This window comes from Scyliorhinus canicula, chromosome 3 (assembly GCF_902713615.1).
Source record: "Scyliorhinus canicula chromosome 3, sScyCan1.1, whole genome shotgun sequence".
In the NCBI taxonomy this organism is placed as follows: Eukaryota; Metazoa; Chordata; class Chondrichthyes; order Carcharhiniformes; family Scyliorhinidae; genus Scyliorhinus; species Scyliorhinus canicula.
In genome coordinates, this window is record NC_052148.1 from 37,392,886 (window position 1) to 37,410,759 (window position 17,874).

General features: G+C 47.9%; 1 protein-coding gene across 3 annotated transcripts in view; it reads right to left on the minus strand.

Annotated features, from left to right (window-relative positions):
• Window positions 1-17,874, minus strand: part of LOC119963697 (probable E3 SUMO-protein ligase RNF212) — a 67,607-nt gene that overhangs the window by 18,751 nt on the left and 30,982 nt on the right. For all 3 annotated transcript variants that reach the window (XM_038793012.1, XM_038793013.1, XM_038793011.1), the window contains 5 exons: window positions 15,606-15,665; window positions 15,345-15,397; window positions 4,984-5,047; window positions 4,719-4,764; window positions 4,116-4,179 (listed from right to left, as the gene is read on the minus strand). In XM_038793012.1, the coding sequence (XP_038648940.1) occupies window positions 4,116-4,179; window positions 4,719-4,764; window positions 4,984-5,047; window positions 15,345-15,397; window positions 15,606-15,665 (287 nt within the window). The remainder of the gene's footprint in view (window positions 1-4,115; window positions 4,180-4,718; window positions 4,765-4,983; window positions 5,048-15,344; window positions 15,398-15,605; window positions 15,666-17,874) is intronic.

Here is a 17,874-nt window from a genome sequence, read left to right on the forward strand (position 1 = left end):
CATCCTTCCGCACTGTCTACAACTCCACCGACTTTAGTGTCGTCTGCAAATTTACTCACCCATCCTTCTGCGCCCTGCTCTAGGTCATTTATAAAAATGACAAACAGCAACGGCCCCAGAACAGATCCTTGTGGTACGCCACTCGTAACTGAACTCCATTCTGAACATTTCCCATCAACTACCACTCTCTGTCTTCTTTCAACTAGCCAATTTCTGATCCACATCTCTAAATCACCCTCAATTCCCAGCCTCCGTATTTTCTGCAATAGCCGACCGTGGGGAACCTTATCAAACGCTTTACTGAAATCCATATACACCACATCAACTGCTCTACCCTCGTCTACCTGTTCAGTCACCTTCTCAAAGAACTCGATAAGGTTTGTGAGGCATGACCTACCCTTCACAAAACCATGCTGACTATCCCTAATCATATTATTCCTATCTAGATGATTATAAATCGTATCTTTTATAATCCTCTCCAAGACTTTACCCACCACAGACGTTAGGCTCACCGGCCTATAGTTACCGGGGTTATCTCTACTCCCCTTCTTGAACAAAGGAACCACATTTGCTATCCTCCAGTCCTCTGGCACTATTCCTGTAGCCAATGATGACCTAAAAATCAAAGCCAAAGGCTCAGCAATCTCTTCCCTGGCTTCCCAGAGAATCCTAGGATAAATCCCATCCGGCCCCGGGGACTTATCTATTTTCACCTTTTCCAGAATTGCCAACACTTCTTCCCTACGCACCTCAATGCCATCTATTCTAATAGCCTGGGTCTCAGCAATAGGGTTGTTAAGAAGGCATATGGTGTGTTGGCTTTCATTAACAGGAGGATTGAGTTTAAGACCTGCGAGGTTTTGCTGCAGCTTTATAAAACTCTAGTTAGACCACACTTGGAATATTGTGTCCAGTTCTGGTCGCCTCATTATAGGAAGGATGTGCATGCTTTGGAGACGGTGCAGAGGAGATTTACCAGGATGCTGCCTGGACTGGAGGGCATGTCTTATGAAGAAAGGTTGAGGGAGCTCAAGTTTTTCCCACTGGAGTGAAGAAGGTAGAGAAGTGACTTGGTAGAGGTGTACAAGGTGATGAGAGGCATGGATAGGGTGGATAACCAGAGACATTGCCCCAGGGTGGAAATGGCTGTCACGAGGGGACATCATTTTCAGGTGATTGGAGGAAGGTATGGGGGAGATGTCAGAGGTAGGTTCTTTACACAGAGAGTGATGGGTGCGTGGAATGTACTGCCAGCAGAGGTCGTGGAGTCAGAGTCATTGAGGATATTTAAGCAACTCCTGGACAGGCACATGGACAGCAGTAAATTGAAGGGTTGTTGGTTAAGTTGATCTTAGATCAAGGGCCTGTACTGTTCTATATTCTATGAAACTGTAGCTTTGAGTTTCTGTTGGGATATGTTAGTGTGAAACCTCCATGTGCTGATCAAACACTGTTCCGGATCTTGGAGGAGATGGATCCCAAAAAGAGAATTCCATGCTGAAAATTTACTCGACTTCAGTCTCCCTAATACAAAGTGGCCCTTCTGCTGGGATGAGTAGAAGAACAGAAGAAATATGAGCTGGAAATGATCAATTGGCTCTTTTGAGCCTGTTCCACCATTCATAAGAATAATGGTAGATTGTCCACCTCGACTTCATCTTCCCTCACTTGTCTTAATTCCATGTCTTCAATCCCCATCAAATCCATCGAATATATTCAACGACAGTGCATCCATACTCTCTAGAACTCCAAAGATTTATAACCTTTGAATGAAGACATTTCTCATCGTCTCCAAATAGCTGGTCCCTTATTCTGAAACTGTGATCTGGATTCTCAACAAGTCAGGTGGACTTGGAAGCCCTTTAAAAATGGCATGAGGGACCCGATTCTAGGATTCCTCTCCATTCTTGTTTTGGCAATTTCTGTTTGTACAGGATATAGTTGCGAGGCATGGGCCAGCACGCAGAACTCCTACCTTTGCCAACTCCATTTTGGGGCTGGGCAGTTCAAGCCTCCCCCCACCGCCCCCACAAACGTTTAATAGAGTCAGGCCCCTTCTTTAAGGGGACATGGTTCAAGGTCTCTTAGAGGAGTTGTGAACCACGGGAGAATATCTGTCCCAAGAGAACCTGTTGCTGGAATTCTTTCCTTGACAACTTTGAAGTAAAACAAAACACATTTATCCTTTTGCTTTCACTAGTTAGATGCTGTATTGTAAGTTAGATGTGTTTTTATTGCAGTGATTGACATCTGAGCCAATTATGAGTGCCTGCTTGAGTTTCAAAACCTACAAAAGCACTTATCTCTGCTGAGCTCAGTTTAATTGGAAGTTTTACAACGCTAATAAAAGATTATCTGTCCTTGATGTGGCAAGTAAATAAGTGTTTGTTTTTACAGCAGATTTACAAATTGAGGGTATCTTATTTTTATAAATGGCTTCTATTTGAAGTGTGTTTGAATGATAGCTCTTATCAGATTGGATTTTTAAAAAATATCCATGTCAAAGACAATGAGATCTTTCCATAGTGGATGCTAGCTATGGAGTACATGGTGAGGCATGGAGTATACATGGTGAAGCATGGAGGGGACATGGCAAGTATGACTGGAGCATGAACGGGGCATGGAGTTTTTGGAGGGACATGATGGTTTGAAGGGGGTATGAGGGGGCATGAAACACATGTGGGATGAGTACAGGGTGAGGGGTGATTGTTTGAGGCCTTGACATTCATCATTACAGCTGGGATGGTGTCCCAGTAAACGGAGAAAGACATTCCCATTGCCTATTCGCCCGCAACTGCCCGACTGCAACATTACCAGCAGAGTGGATGTCTTTGGCCAATCGGCCTGCCAGTTGATTGGACAATTAATGCCAACTTGAGAGCTACATGACACCGGCACTGATGTTTAAGCTGCAGAAGAGGCTCACAACAAGTTGCTAGCCCAGCAGGTTTCCTTGATTGGACTGGGGCAGGAGCTTTCTCCTTTACAGGTCCCCTGAGCCGATTGGAGAATCCACTCCCCTCCCATCCCCCCAAACCACCTACAGGTACTCCTCCACTATGTCCTCATAAATGCTGACTCCCAGCTCCTCGCCAGGCCTGCCAGCTTGACACCCGTGAGAAGCCCAAACGCTTACAATGCAATCCAGCATCTGCCCGAGTGCAGTACCAGCAGTGGCCACCTGTCTCAGTGGCACTCCTGCTACTGGAGAGCTGCTGGCCTCTGATTAGCAGGCTGCAGGGGGGCTTTCACCAACATTTAGTTACTATGGTGTGGTGGAAGGGAGTGGGGGCGGCACTACGGGTGTGGCAGAGATGTGGCCTTGCTGTCCCATAAAACCTAGTCCTTGGTTTTCTGTCCATTAAGTAATCCTCAATCCATGCTGATGTACTAACCGTATTCCATTGAGTACTCTTGTGTCATCTTATTGAATGGGTTTTGAAAATCCAAATAGACTTCCATCCACTACTGGACAGCATACAAGTCACTTCAGCAAAAGAAGTGGGGCCCAGCCAGGGAACAAGCCTCAGTTCTGGTCTGAATCCTCCAGCAGTACAATCTTTTTCAACTGCTTCATCAGTAGGTAATCAAAAAGACTAGTTGTACCTGAAGGATTGGGTGCTGCTGCTTTTTCTACCTGTTCCCGTCGCTTCCTGTGGACTCCAAATACTCATCTATATGAGCAAGTGTGCCTACGACCCCAGCCCCCTGAAGCTCACAGATTGACACAAGAAGAATAACCATTTGAAAAAATGAAAAATGAAAATCGCTTAATATCACGAGTAGGCTTCAATGAAGTTACTGTGAAAAGCCCCTAGTCGCCACATTCCGGCACCTGTCCGGGGAGGCTGGTACAGGAATCGAACCATGCTGATGGCCTGCTTGGTCTGCTTTAAAAGCCAGCGATTTAGCTGAGTGAGGTACCAGAGATGGAGGAATGGAAAAAATTTCAACAACAAAAAAAAGAATTTTGTTGCAAAAACATATATTTGGGAAACTCTAGTAAGGTGCAGTCTATTGTCTTTCCGATTCATCCCCGACCATTAACTGAAATTAACACAACTTCAAATCTGTTTGAAGGAAATATGCAGAAGGAAGTAGCCTGTGCCACTTACCCATTCGCCCATCTTGAGGTGGGCTTATTAATGAGAGCCTGGTTGGACCCATTGGTGTGTCAGACTGTACATGGCAAGAAGATCAAAGTAAAGAAAACACAGATTAATAACAGGTCATCCTTTCTTAAAACAATATTGTAATTACCTCTAACATGCAAATGCTGCCTATGGCAATGATTGGGATTTGAGCCCATGTTGTGATCAGGGATCACATATTAATGGAAATAGGATAGAAAGACAGAGCAAAGATAGGCAAGAAAAATGTATAGGAAAATATGTAGCCTTTAAAATGACAGCATGACATGTCTAAAATTACTTCCTCTATTATCTTAGAAAAGGTATTAACTGTTTGAGCTTAAACAGATTAATACTTTTGCCAAAGTAGTGAGGAATTCCACTCCATGTGTTAAGTATTTGTATTTAAGGGACATATTTCGCAAACAATACTACCCATTGTGCCTTGGCTGAATGGAAGTGCTTCATTAGCTTTATTTAGTTATTTTTGACAATCAGGTATCCCAACTTCAAGGCCATATTTATGCAATAAATGATAATGCATCAGGTGTCTGATATTTTACCTTATATTAAGTTGTGTACTCTCACCTTTCCTGATGGGCTACGTCTTGTATCAATCTCCATCTTGTGTGACCTGATTGAAATTTAGAGTATGGTCAAGTGGTTTTTGTAAAATATTTAAAACATTTCCTGTCAAATAGCGCCTGAAAAATGCTAATGGTACTGAACAGAATCATGAAAAGTTATTCAACCATAAAATATTGATGCAGCTAAATTGACATTATTTAGTATGGTTTCCCCTCACAGAACAATGTTTTCTTTCCAGGAAGACACCATAATTAAGGCAACATACATTTCACCCGTAGATGGTCTCGAGTGTGGAGCTGAAGAGTACGCCACTGACTTCATTGAAGGAGCTAAAGAGCAATAAAATGGAAGTATCAAGTGCTGAACATGTTTTTCCAAACAATAAGTATAGAAAATGTACATAGTTTTGATGTTTATTAAATTATTTAACAGCTTGGAAGTAGTTGTTTGTTGCACTACAATCATTCTAGAGAAGGCGAGCAGATACATTCCCCCAACTCTTCGGTCATAAATCAATATGAATAAATTTCATGCCCCTGGCTTTTAGCTTGGTTTCTTGCAGTCAGCTGTCACTCGGTGACCTAGCAGAGAGGGAGACCCAGCGGTGAACAATTTGTTCATGTAGTGCTGCTTCGTGCGGCATGACACAGGCTAGGTCAATTGTCTGTTAACGGACAGGGCTGAAAGCTTCTACCTATGTGATGCTGATGAACATAGGCAAGAAAATTGCACGGGAAAACACATAGCCCTTAAAACAACAGTGTGACCTTATAACACCTGCTTAAAATTACTTCCTCAACTATCTTAGCAAAGGTATTAATCAAAAATTCAGCCCAAGCTAAAGCATTTAAAAAAAATAATTAATTGAGTATGAAAAGTGCATGATAAAAAACATAATCAAGGATTTTTATTTTTCATCTAAACTCAGTGTGTGGTCCATAACCTTCATAGCCACAGCAATCGCAGACCCTCGGGTACTGATACAGATAATACACTGGTATTTTCACAAATGTTCAGGGTTGAAAAACTGTTTTGCCGTGAAACCACTATGGACTTCATTGAGGGTCCATAAATGAACAATTAATGCCTACTTAAGGGTCTCTTCGTACTGCCATTGACATTGAATCAGTGGCAAGTGAGGGACTCGCCATGTGGAGAGATCAACACAGAAACCTTGTTAGGGTTTGCAGCATGGGAAGTAGTTCTGAAATTAAAATGTCCCCGATAGAGTCGGGAGCCCTTGCGGCAGGGTTCCCACTGCCAATTAGGGGTTTTAATTCTCATGGGGTTCCCAGAGGTCAGGTTGGCGAGACATCAGCAGTTTTAGTGGCAAATGTTAGCCACCCGCATTAAATTCCACCTAACCTTTCAGCAGAATTCTGCTGACCAGGTACTATACAATTTTTTTTGTTAATGAAACAACTAAATAAAAAGCCAAAGCATCACTTGGGTTAAAGAGTAGAAGAGGTTATCCAGAGGTGGTAGAAAGGAAAGATTGAAACCCGTTGAGTTGCACACTATTTTAAAGGGCGTGAGAAGAATGAATTTGTATAAAATTCAAAGCAATCTTTTGTGGACCATGAAGTCAACGCCGAGTAGTTTAAACTAAACAAAGTTTTATGACAACAAACTATTATTTACACAACACGTCAGATCCCTGCCGGGACTCTTCCCATCAGTACCAAAACTGGCCCAATTTATACAAGAGATAATTGCACATGGTTTAGAGTTCCCCACTTCCTTAGTGGGGGAGTCATATTCAGCGAGGTAAATGAGGATTCTAATTGTTGCGACGCCATTTGATTTGGTTTGATTTATTGTCACATTTACCGAAGTACAGTGAAAAGTATTTTTCTGCGGCAAAGGGAACGTACACAGTACGTACATAGTAGATAAAAAGAATAATCAACAGGGTACATTGACAAATGGTGCATCAACAAACAGTGATTGGTTACAGTGTGGAACAAGGGGCCAAACAAAGCAACTACATGACCAAGAGCAGCATAGGATGTCATGAATAGTGTTCGTACAGGGAACAGATCAGCCGGAGGGAGAGTCGTTGAGGAGTCTTGTAGCTGTGGGGAAGCTGTTCCTATGTCTGGATATGCAGGTCTTCAGACTTCTGTATCTTCTGCCTGATGGAAGGATCTGGAAGAAGTCAAAACCTGGGTGGGAGGGGTCTCTGATAATGCTGTCTGTCTTACTGAGGTAGCGGGAGGTGTGTACAGAATCAATGTGAGGGTGGCAAGCTTGTGTGATGCGTTGGGCTGAGTTCACCATACTCTGCAGTTTCTTGCGATCTTGGGCCGAGCAGTTGCCATACCAGGCTGTGATGCAGCCGGATAGGATGCTCTCTGTGGCACATCTGTAGACGTTTGTGAGAGTCGATGCAGACATACTAAATTATATACCAGGACTGGTTTAGTATAGTGGGCTAAACAGCTGGCTTGTAATGCAGAACAGATACGACACACCACAGTCGTATCATCCGCAAATTTATAGATTGAGTTGGAGTTAAACCTTGTTAAATCACAAATAATAATCTGCCTTCCTGTTTTTCTGCCAAAGTAGATAACCTCACATTTATCCACATTATATTGAATCTGCCAGCATTTTCCCACTCACTCAACTTGTCCAAATTTCCATCTCACAGCTCACCCACCCAGCTTTGTGTCATCTGAAAATTTTGAGATATTACATTTAGTTCCCTCATCTAAATCATTAATATATATTGTCAATAGCTGCACTAGTCAGTAACCCACTAGTCACTAGCCTGCCATTTGGAAAAAGATCTATTTATTCCTATTCGTTGTTTCCTGTCTGCCAACCAGTTTTCTATTCATCTCAAAGGACTGCCCCCAATCCCATACCACTTTAATTTTACTCGTTAATCTCTTATGTGGAACTTTGTCGAAAGCCTTCTGAGCGTCTAAATAAACCTCATCCACTGGCTCCCCCTCATCAACTCTACTAGTTACATCCTTGAACAATTCCAGCAGATTTGTCAAACATGATTTGCCTTTTGTAAATCCATGCTGACTGTCCGATCCTGCACTGTTTCCCACTGCTCTGCTATTAAATCTATTAATTAAATTTATAATGCACTCTAGCAGTTTTCCCACCACCTGTGTCAGGCTGACTAGTCTATAATTCCCTGTTTTCTCTCTATCTCCCTTTTTAAATAGTGGGGTTACATTAGCTACCCTCTAATCTGTAGGAACTGTCCCAGAGACTATAGAATCTTGGAAGATGACCCCCAGTGCATCCACTTCCTTAAGTACTCTGGAGTGTAGATTATCAGCCACTCAGGATTTATCAGCCTTCAATCCCATCAATTTCCCCAACATAATTTCTCTACTACTACTGATTTCCATCAGTTCCTCCCTCTCACTAGTACGTTGGTAGTCGCGGTGCACAGCAGTGACCGAATGGAGTGGAGTGCATCAGAGAGGACCTGCTGCCAGCGAGCGGCTGGGAGGTTCCTGGACCGTAGGGCCAGCTGGACGGCCCTCCAAACCGTCCCGTTCTCCCTCTCTACCAGCCCGTTTCCCTGGGGGTTATAGCTGGTCGTCCTGCTGGAGGCTATACCCCTGCTGAGCAGGAACTGACGCAGCTCATCGCTCATGCATGAGGATCCCATGTCACTGTGGATGTAGTCGGGGAAACCGAACGGAGCGAATATGGAATCAAGGGCTTTGATGACGGTGGCAGACGTCATATCCGGGCATGGAATGGCGAAGGGGAATCTAGAGAATTAATCGGCCACACTAAGGATGTAGGTGTTGCGGTCGGTGGAGGGGAGGGGCCCTTTGAAATCCACGCTGAGGCGTTCAAATGGGCGGGACGCTATCACCAGGTGCGCGCGGTCTGGCCGGTAGAAGTGCGGCTTGCACTCCGCACAGACCTGGCAGTCTCTGGTACTTCCTCGACGGAGTAGGGCAGGTTGCAGGCTTTGACTGGGTGGTACAACCGAGTGACCCCCAGATGGCAAAGGCTCTCGTGCAAGGCACGGAGCTGGTTCACTTGTGCGCTGGCACATGTACCTCGTGAGAGGGCGTCTGGGGGCTCGTTGAACTTTCCGGGGCGATACAAGATCTCGTAGTTATTGGTGGAGAGCTCGATTCTCCACTGCAAGATTTTGTCGTTTTTGATCTTGCCCCGCTGCATGTTGTTAATTATAGAATTTACAGTGCAGAAGGAGGCCATTCAGCCCATCAAGTCTGCACCGGCTCTTGGAAAGAGCACCCTACCCAAGGTCAACAACTCCACCCTATCCCCATAACCCAGTAACCCCACCCAACACGAAGGGCAATTTATCATGGCCAATCCACCTAACCTGCACATCTTTGGACTGTGGGAGGAAACCGGAGCACCCGGAGGAAACCCACGCACACACGGGAAGGATGTGCAGACTCCGCACAGACAGTGACCCAAGCCGGAATCGAACCTGGGACCCTGGAGCTGTGAAGCAATTGTGTTATCCACAATGCTACCGTGCTACCGTGTTAAACATGAAGGCTACCGACCGTTGGTCAGTGAGGAGTGAGCCTCCTGCTGGCCAGGTAATGCCTCCAGTGCCGCACTGCTTCAACGATTGCCTGGGACTCCTTTTCAACAGACGAATGTTGAATTTCAGAGGCATTGAGGGTGCGGGAAAAGAATGCCATGGGTCTGCCTGCCTGGTTTAGAGTGGCAGCAAGGGCGACATCTGAAGCATTGCTCTCGACTTGAAAGGGCAGTGTCTCATCTACTGCATGCATCCCGGCCTTGGCTATGCCTGCTCTAATATGGACGAAGGCATGTTGCGCCTCGGCCGTGAGGGGAAATTGAGTGGACTGTATCAGTTGGCAGGCCTTGTCCGTGTATTGTGGAGCCTACTGGGCGTAGTAGGCGAAGAACTCCAGGCAGCGTTTGAGGGACTTGGGGCAGTGGGGAAGGGGAGCTCCACGAGGGGCGCATGCGGTCGGGATCGGGCCCCAGGAGTCCGTTTTGGACTACGTAGCCGAGGATGGCCAAGCGGTTAGTGCTGAACACGTGGTCCTGCTGGTCATGGCCGCAGATGGTGACATTATCCAAGTACGGAAACATGGCCTGCAGTCCGTACCGGTCAACCATTCAGTCCATTTCTTGTTGGAATACCGAGACCCCCTTAGTGACGCCGAGGGGAACCCTAAGAAATTGATAGAGGCGACCGTCCGCCTCGAAGGCAGTGTATGGACGGTCCGATTTGTGGATGGGGAACTGGTGGTATGCGGATTTAAGGTCAATCGTTGAGAAGACCCGATACTGTGCAATCTGATTGACCATATCAGATATGCGTGTGAGGGGGTACGTGTCGAGCTGCGTGTACCGGTTGATGGTCTGGCTGTAGTCCACGACCATCCTGTGCTCCTCCCCAGTTTTAACCACTACCACTTGGGCTCTTCAGGGGCTATTGCTGGCCTCGATAATACCCTCCTGAAGCAGCCGCTGGACCTCGGACCTGATGAAGGTCCTGTCCTGGGCGCTGTACCGTCTGCTCCTGGTGGCGACGGGCTTGCAATCTGCAGTCAGATTGGCAAAGAGGGAGGGAGGGTCAACCTTGAGGGCGCAAACGGTGAGTGGGGGTGGGGGCCCGCCGAATTTGAGGGTGAGACTCTGGAGGTTACATTGAAAATCCAGGCCCAGTATTAGTGTAGCACAGAGATTGGGGAGAACGTACAGGCGGAAACCGCTGAATTCACGCCTTCCACGGTGAGGTTGACCACACAGAAACCCCGGATCGGGACAGAGTGGGATCCGGAGGCCAGGGAGATCCGATGGTTGGCGGGATGGACCGCGAGGGAGCAGCGCCTTACCGTGTCCGGGTGGACGAAGGTATCGGTGCTCCCGATGTCTAGTAGGCAGGAGGTCGCGTGGCCGTTGATTAGCACCGTCGTCGAGGCGGTAGCCAGGTTGTGAGGACGGGACTGGTCCTGCGTCGTGGAGGCAAGCAGCGGGCAGTCGTCCGAGGAGGAACGGCAGCGACCCGGGTCCAGCGGTCCAGTCTCGCGGGGGAGACAAAATGGCGGCGATGGCGGCGTCCAAAGGACCTGTGGAGGAGAAGATGATGGCGCGCATGCAGCGCACGCTGTGGGCGCGGGGCAAGATGGCGCCGCCCATGGTGCCTACGCTGTGGGGCGGGACAAGATGGCGGCGCCCACTGGCCGCATGTGGACCTGGGGAGAGAAGATGGCGGCGCCCATTGTGGGGGCGGCACAAGATGGCGGCGCCCACAGGCCGCACGTGGACCAGAGGGGAGAAGATGGCAGCTCCCACTGGTCGCACGTGGCCCCGGGAGCAGAGGATGGCGGCGCCCATTGTGCGATCGGCTGAGGGAAGGGAGCGACATCGGGCGCGATAGCGGCAACTGCGTGGGCCTGGCACACCGCCGCAAAGTGGCCTTATGCCGCAGGATTTGCAGGTGGCGGTGCGGGCTGGGCAGCGCTGGCGGGGGTGCTTCGGCTGGCCGCAGAAGTAGCAGTGGGTACCCCCAGAGTGCGCGGTGTGGCGGGCAGCGCAGGCATATTGTGCAGGAGCGGCCCCAGTCGGGGGGGGGGGGGGGGGGGGGGGGGGGGGGGGGGGTCGGTTGCGGGGTCTACGAGGGGTAAGATGGGTGGGCCGTGCGGCGAGCGGGGTAGGACTGTACATTACGAGAAGCAACCGTCATGGTGAGCGCTAAAGCTTTAGACTCCGTTAGGTCGAGCGTGGCCCCTTCCAGCAGTCGTTGCCGGATGGGGTCCGATGCAATCCCCATCACGAATGCATCACGCATGAGGAGATTGGAATGTTCCGTGGCCGTGACGGCCTGGCAGCCGCAGTTCCGTACGAGAGGGATCAGGGCCCGCCAGAAGTCTTCAATCGACTCACCAGGTAGTTGTACGCGAGTGGCGAGTACATGCCTTGCAAATAGAGCGTTCGTCTTCTGGACGTAGTTTTCTTTAAGGAGGTCCATGGCGCCTGCGTAATTCAGCGCATCCTGTGTCAGCGGGAACACGCTGGAGCTCAACCTTGAGTAGAGAACCTGGATTTTCTGAGCTTCCGTCGGCTTGGGAGTCGCTGAGTTTATCTCGGCCTCAAAGCGAGCCAGCCAGTGATTAAAGTCTTTTCTGGCGTTTGGCGAGTGCGGGTCCAGCTGCAAGCGATCTGGTTTGATCCTGATGTCCATGATGCGGAAAATCTAACTGTAATAAATTGATGCGCTATCAATCGTACTAAAGACTCGAATGGGTACAATAGAGGCTTTATTACAGTTAGATGTTTATCTTCCGACTGCATCTGGTAGACTGGCTGGTCAGGAGAACTCATACATATTTATACGGCTCCTTGTGGGCGGAGCTAGCCGGCAGGGGCTACCAGCGAACCTGTAGTACAGGTACTGCTGCACATCCCCTAATACAAGCACACCCACAATTACACAGTGGATCACCACACAGGCCACAATCAGTAAGGATAGGCAACAACATCTCCTCCACGATCATCCTCAACACCAGTGCCCCATAAGGCTGTGTCCTCAGCCCCCTACTATACTCCTTATACACTTATTACTGTGTGGCCAAATTCCCCTCCAACTCGATTTTCAAATTTGCTGATGACACCACCGTAGTGGGTTCGATTTCAAACGATAACGAGACAGAGTACAGGAATGAGAAAGAGAATCTGGTGAACTGGTGCGACGACAATAATCTCTCCCTCAATGTCAACAAAACGAAGGAGATTGTCATCGACTTCAGGAAGCGTAGTGGAGAACATGCCCCTGTCTACATCAATGGGAACGAAGTAGAAAGGTCGAGAGCTTCAAGTCTTTAGGTATAGGGCAGCACAGTAGCATGGTGGTTAGCATAAATGCTTCACAGCTCCAGGGTCCCAGGTTCGGTTCCCGGCTGGGTCACTGTCTGTGCGGAGTCTGCACGTCCTCCCAGTGTGTGCGTGGGTTTCCTCCGGGTGCTCTGGTTTCCTCCCACAGTCCAAAGATGTGCGGGTTAGGTGGATTGGCCATGCTAAATTGCCCGTAGTGTCCTTAAAAGTAAGGTTAAGGGGGTGGGGGGGTTGTTGGGTTACAGGTGTAGGGTGGATACGTGGGGTTGAGTAGGGTGATCATTGCTCGGCACAACATCGAGGGCCGAAGGGCCTGTTCTGTGCTGTACTGTTCTATGTTAGGTGTACAGATCACCAACAGCCTGTCCTGGTCCCCCCATGCCAACACTATAGTTAAGAAAGTCCACCAACGAATCTACTTTCTCAGAAGACGAAGGAAATTTGGCATGTTAGCTATGACCCTCAGCAACTTCTACAGATGCACCATAGAAAGCATTCTTTCTGGTTGTATCACAGCTTGGTATGGAGCCTGCTCTGCCCAAGACTGCAGGAAACTACAAAAGATCGTGAATGTAGACCAGTCCATTATGCAAACCAGCCTCTCATCCATTGACTCTATTTATAATTCCCACTGCTAAGAAAGGCAGCCAGCATAATTAAGGACCCCACGCACCCCGGACATACTCTCTTCCACCTTCTTCCATCAGGAAAAAGATACCAAAGTTTGAGGTCACGTACCAACCGTCTCAGGAACAGCTTCTTCCCTGCTGCCATCAGACCTTTGAATGGACCTACCTCGTATTAAGTTGATCTTTTCTCTACACCTTGCTATAACTGTAACATTATATTCTGCAGTCTCTCCTTCCCTCCCTATGTACGGTATGCATTGTTTGTACAGCATGCAAGAAACAATATTGGGCGTGATTCTCCGCAAATGCGGAGAGTCGTAAAGGCTGCCGTGAAACTGGCCGTGTTTCACGGCAGCCTCCGCATCCCTTCCCGGGACCCGATTCTCCCCCCCCCCGGGCGGGGCTAGCAGCGGGGCCCCGCGAAGCACGGCATCGCGGGCTTAGCGACCGTCGCTAAGCCCGCGCGCCAAGGGTCACGGCGACTGACGCGCACGATGACGTCAGCCGCGCATGCGCGGATTGGACGGCTCCAACCAGCGCATGCGCGGATGCCGTCATCACGCATATGCATCAAACCCGCGCATGCGCAGGCTGTCATGCCCCTCAGCCGCCCCGCGGACTGATCAGTCCGGGGCGGCGGGGGAACAAAGAGTGCGCGGGTATTGGACCCGCTGCCCGATCGGTGCCCACCGATCGCGGCCCATGCCACCCTTGGCGCAGCCGTGCCAATTGGTGCCATGGTTGTCCGGAACGGCACTTTGCGGCCATTTTCACGAACGGTGAGAGCAGGTGTGTTTGCGTTCGTGAAAACGGCCGTAAAGGCATGGGAACTCGGCCCATCGGCCAGGGGAGAATCGCTGTTCGCCGTAAAAAACGGCAAGCAGCGATTCATGTCGTGGGGCGGCCGTGGAGGGGGGGAGAATAGCGGAAGGTTCGGGAAAAATGTCGGGAAGGCCCTCCCGCTATTCTCTGACCCGTCGCGGGCAGCGGAGAATCGCGCCCAATACTTTTCACTGTATACTAATACATGTGAGAATAATAAATCAAATTAAATCAAAAGGGGACCTTTAACACAGCTTTTGTATAAATCGAATCGGCCAGTCAAGCACCGACTAGAGAAGACCCAGTAGGAAACTACTGGAGCTGCATATAATATTTAAGGTGTTAAATAAATATGTTTGCTTGTCTCTACAATTCGGTATGGACTCCTCTCGTTGCCCTTTGCAAGTTCCCTTTTTATTTGTAGATTAATATTATGGGCTAGATTTTCTGCTCATTCACTACCAATGAGCAAAAAAAATGTGGCCCTATATTCTCTAAATAAACGTTATGGGTTGGATTTATCGGCCTTGTTGTGCCTGACTTTGTGACGCGAAGAAGCCGCTGAATCTCGCAAGAGGTCTCGCTAAGTTGCCATCTGGATCTTGTCCTCACTCGGCGTGATCCAGATCAGCATATTTAAATGAGCCACTCGCCTCATTTATACATGTCTGTGCCATATTCTCTAGGAACTAATGGCCTTCGCAGCGAGGCCTCGACTGGGCATCGTTTAATACTGGCCCACACAAACATGACCAGTCGGCAACAGTGCCTGAGGGGTGGGCGTAAGGTGTCTCCCAGGCACTGGAGTCCCCGGGTAGTCGGGCTCTGGAGAGGGTGGTACTCTGGCACTCCCGCTGGCACTCAGACACCTTGGTACTGCCAGGATGCCAGGCTGGCAGTACAAAGGTGCCAGGTTGCCCGTGCCTGGAGTCAGTCTCTGGGTGCCTTTCCCTTAAGAGGGGGGGGGCTCGAGGATCCCGGAATAGGTGCAATGAGGGGTCCGGGGGCTGTGGTGGGGATGCTGAGGGAGGTCAAAAGATCGGGGCTGCGTTTAAAAATGGCACCCTAACCAATGGGTGCTCTTTCTGCACAGGCAAGCTGAGATCGTCAGTGCAGGAAATCTTGTAAGTGCGGCCTCGACAGGACGTTCCTCCCCGAGGCCAAAACAAAACCCGGCAAAATACCAATAAATAATGGGGTGTCTCCCAGCACTGCAGCCGCCGAGAAACACCCGCTATATATGCACAAAAGCAGACTCTGATTTTTTTCCCGTTAAATCACACCCTATACTTTTTGTTCTACTCTTCTGAAAGGGTTAATGGTGAACAGTGCTACTTACTTGAAAAACAGTCCCTTATCGAAGATGGGGTAGCCAATCGTGGTGTTTGTTGTCTAATACCAAATAGAAAGACTTATTAACAATGTTCATTTCCATTTACCAACTATAAATTTATACAAGTAGGCAAATTCCATCCTTCGGAGTAACTCAAATACATTTTGATGGTTATGCGGGTGAACTTTCACAGGGTTCTCCCAGAATACCAGACAACCTTTTTTATAAATGTCAGTAAAATCTTTTAGGTCCTCTTGTAAAACGTACCTGGAAGCGGGGCGAGCGAAAAGCCTATCCTGCTCAGCATTCTTCAGATGGCAGTCCACCCTACAATAAGCATTTTTTGTCAACAAAAGTTACAATTTCTTTCAAACAACAAATTTTTAAAATGTTTCTGCAGATGCACATTGCCACCTTCCCATCTGAAACTGGGCTACGATGAATTTCTATCCAAGAATAACATTCACAACAAATATAATAAAATGTTCAGACTGGAAAAGGTAACAAATCATCTTGCTGCATCAATGTGTGGGTGAGAATCAGCAACCTTTTCAGCACATGTCTGCTTGTACACTCAGTGGGAATCTAGTCAAATAGCCAAAAGTTAGGCTGAGAACTGAAAAACATATTTTCTGGGAGTTTCTGGAGATCGTTGTATGCACTTTCATCTCCTTTCTGGAGAGGAGAGTAGCGGAGCAAAATTCACAAGTGTTCCAGGATGGAAATTACAATTGCAAGATATAGAGTGTGTGCTTGATCTGATATTGACGTTTTGCACTATGACCCAAAGTTTGACCCATTGATTTAAACAAAATAATACTTAACGCTCTAGGATCGCCTTTGCTATCCCTGCTGGGTATACTAGATCTCTTAGATATTCCCCCTGGATCCAACAAAATCCACCAACGTTCCTAGCTTACCCATATGAATATAATAGACCATTCAGTCCATCCAGACTGCTCTGCATGGCTGATCATCCACTTTAATGCCCTTTTTCTCCACAGTAATCCCCACATTAGTGGAGCTTGGTGTTCCGACTGTGACATGTGGTCAATCATAAATGGTGACAACATCCCTGACAATTACATTTGCTGGAAGTATATCCAGCTGCACTTGCTGACTGAACAAATGGATCAATTTGAGCAGCAGCTGGAGCACCAAATGACAGAAAGTTTCATAGATAGAAGTTAGAGAGGCGTGGTCATACCCAAGGTACAGGAATATAGATGGGTGACCGCTAGACTTTATAGGTTTAAGGTGCGAATGGCAAGGTTTAAAGGTGATGTACGAGCCAAGTTTTTTTACACAGGATGGTTGGACCCTGGAACTCGCTGCAAGGGGAGGTAGTGGAAGCACATACGATAGTGACTTTTAAAGGGGCGTCTTGACAAATACATGAATAGGATGGGAATAGAGGGATATGGTCCCCGGAAGGGCAGGGGGGTTTAGTTCAAACGGGCAGCATGGTGCAGGCTTGGATGGCCGAAGGACCTGTTCCTGTGCTGTAATTTTCTTTGTTGTTCCTTTATGCCACTGGTATTCTGTCAATATCTGCATTAAACATACTGAATGACTGAGCTTCCACAGGCCTCTGGGATACAGAATTCAAAGCTTCATAACCCTCTTGAGTAAAATCAACTATCCTAATCTCAATTCTAAGTGGCATCCCCCTTATTTTGAAATTGTGTGCCTGGTTTTGGAGCACCCAACCAGGGGAAATATCTTGCCTACATCATGTTGTCTGTCCCTCTAGGTATTTTTAAGGTTTGAATGAGATCACCTCTCATTCTTCAAAGCTTTAGAGAAAACAGGCCAAATTACCCAATCTCTTTTTATAGGCCCATGGTTAGTGCCTAGGATATGCCCCTAGTTTAGTAGGGGCTAACTGGGCATAAGCCTTGTTCGAATAAATCTTGAAATGATTATTCCATGAGGTCCACAGGAAGATGGATCATTAGATCGACATAGGAGCAGAATTGGCCCATCGAGTCTGCTCCGCCATTCAATCATGGCTGATATGTTTTTCATCCCCATTCTCCTGCCTTCTCCCCATAACCCCTGATCCCCTTATTAATCAAGAACTCATCTATCTCTGTCTTAAAAGTACTCAGTGACTTGGCGTCCACAGCCTTCTGTGGCAATGAGTTCCACAGATTCACCACCCTCTGGCTGAAGAAATTGCTCCTCACCTGTTTTAAAGGATTGCCCCTTCGTCTGAGGCTGTGCCCTCGGGTTCTAATTTCTCGTGGAAACATCCTGTCCACGTTCATTCTTTCTAGGCCTCTCAGTAAGTTTCAACTCCAACGAGTACAGACCCAGAGTCCTCAACCGTTCCTCATATGACAAGTCCTTCAGTCCTGAGATCATTATTGTGAACTTCCTCTCGACCTTCTCCAAGGCTAGCACGTCCTTCCTTAGATACTGGGCTCAAAACTGCTCACAATACTCCAAATGGGGTCTGACCAGAGCCTTATATAGCCTTAACAGTACATCCCTGCTGCTGTATTCAAGCCCTCGCAACATGAATGCTAACATT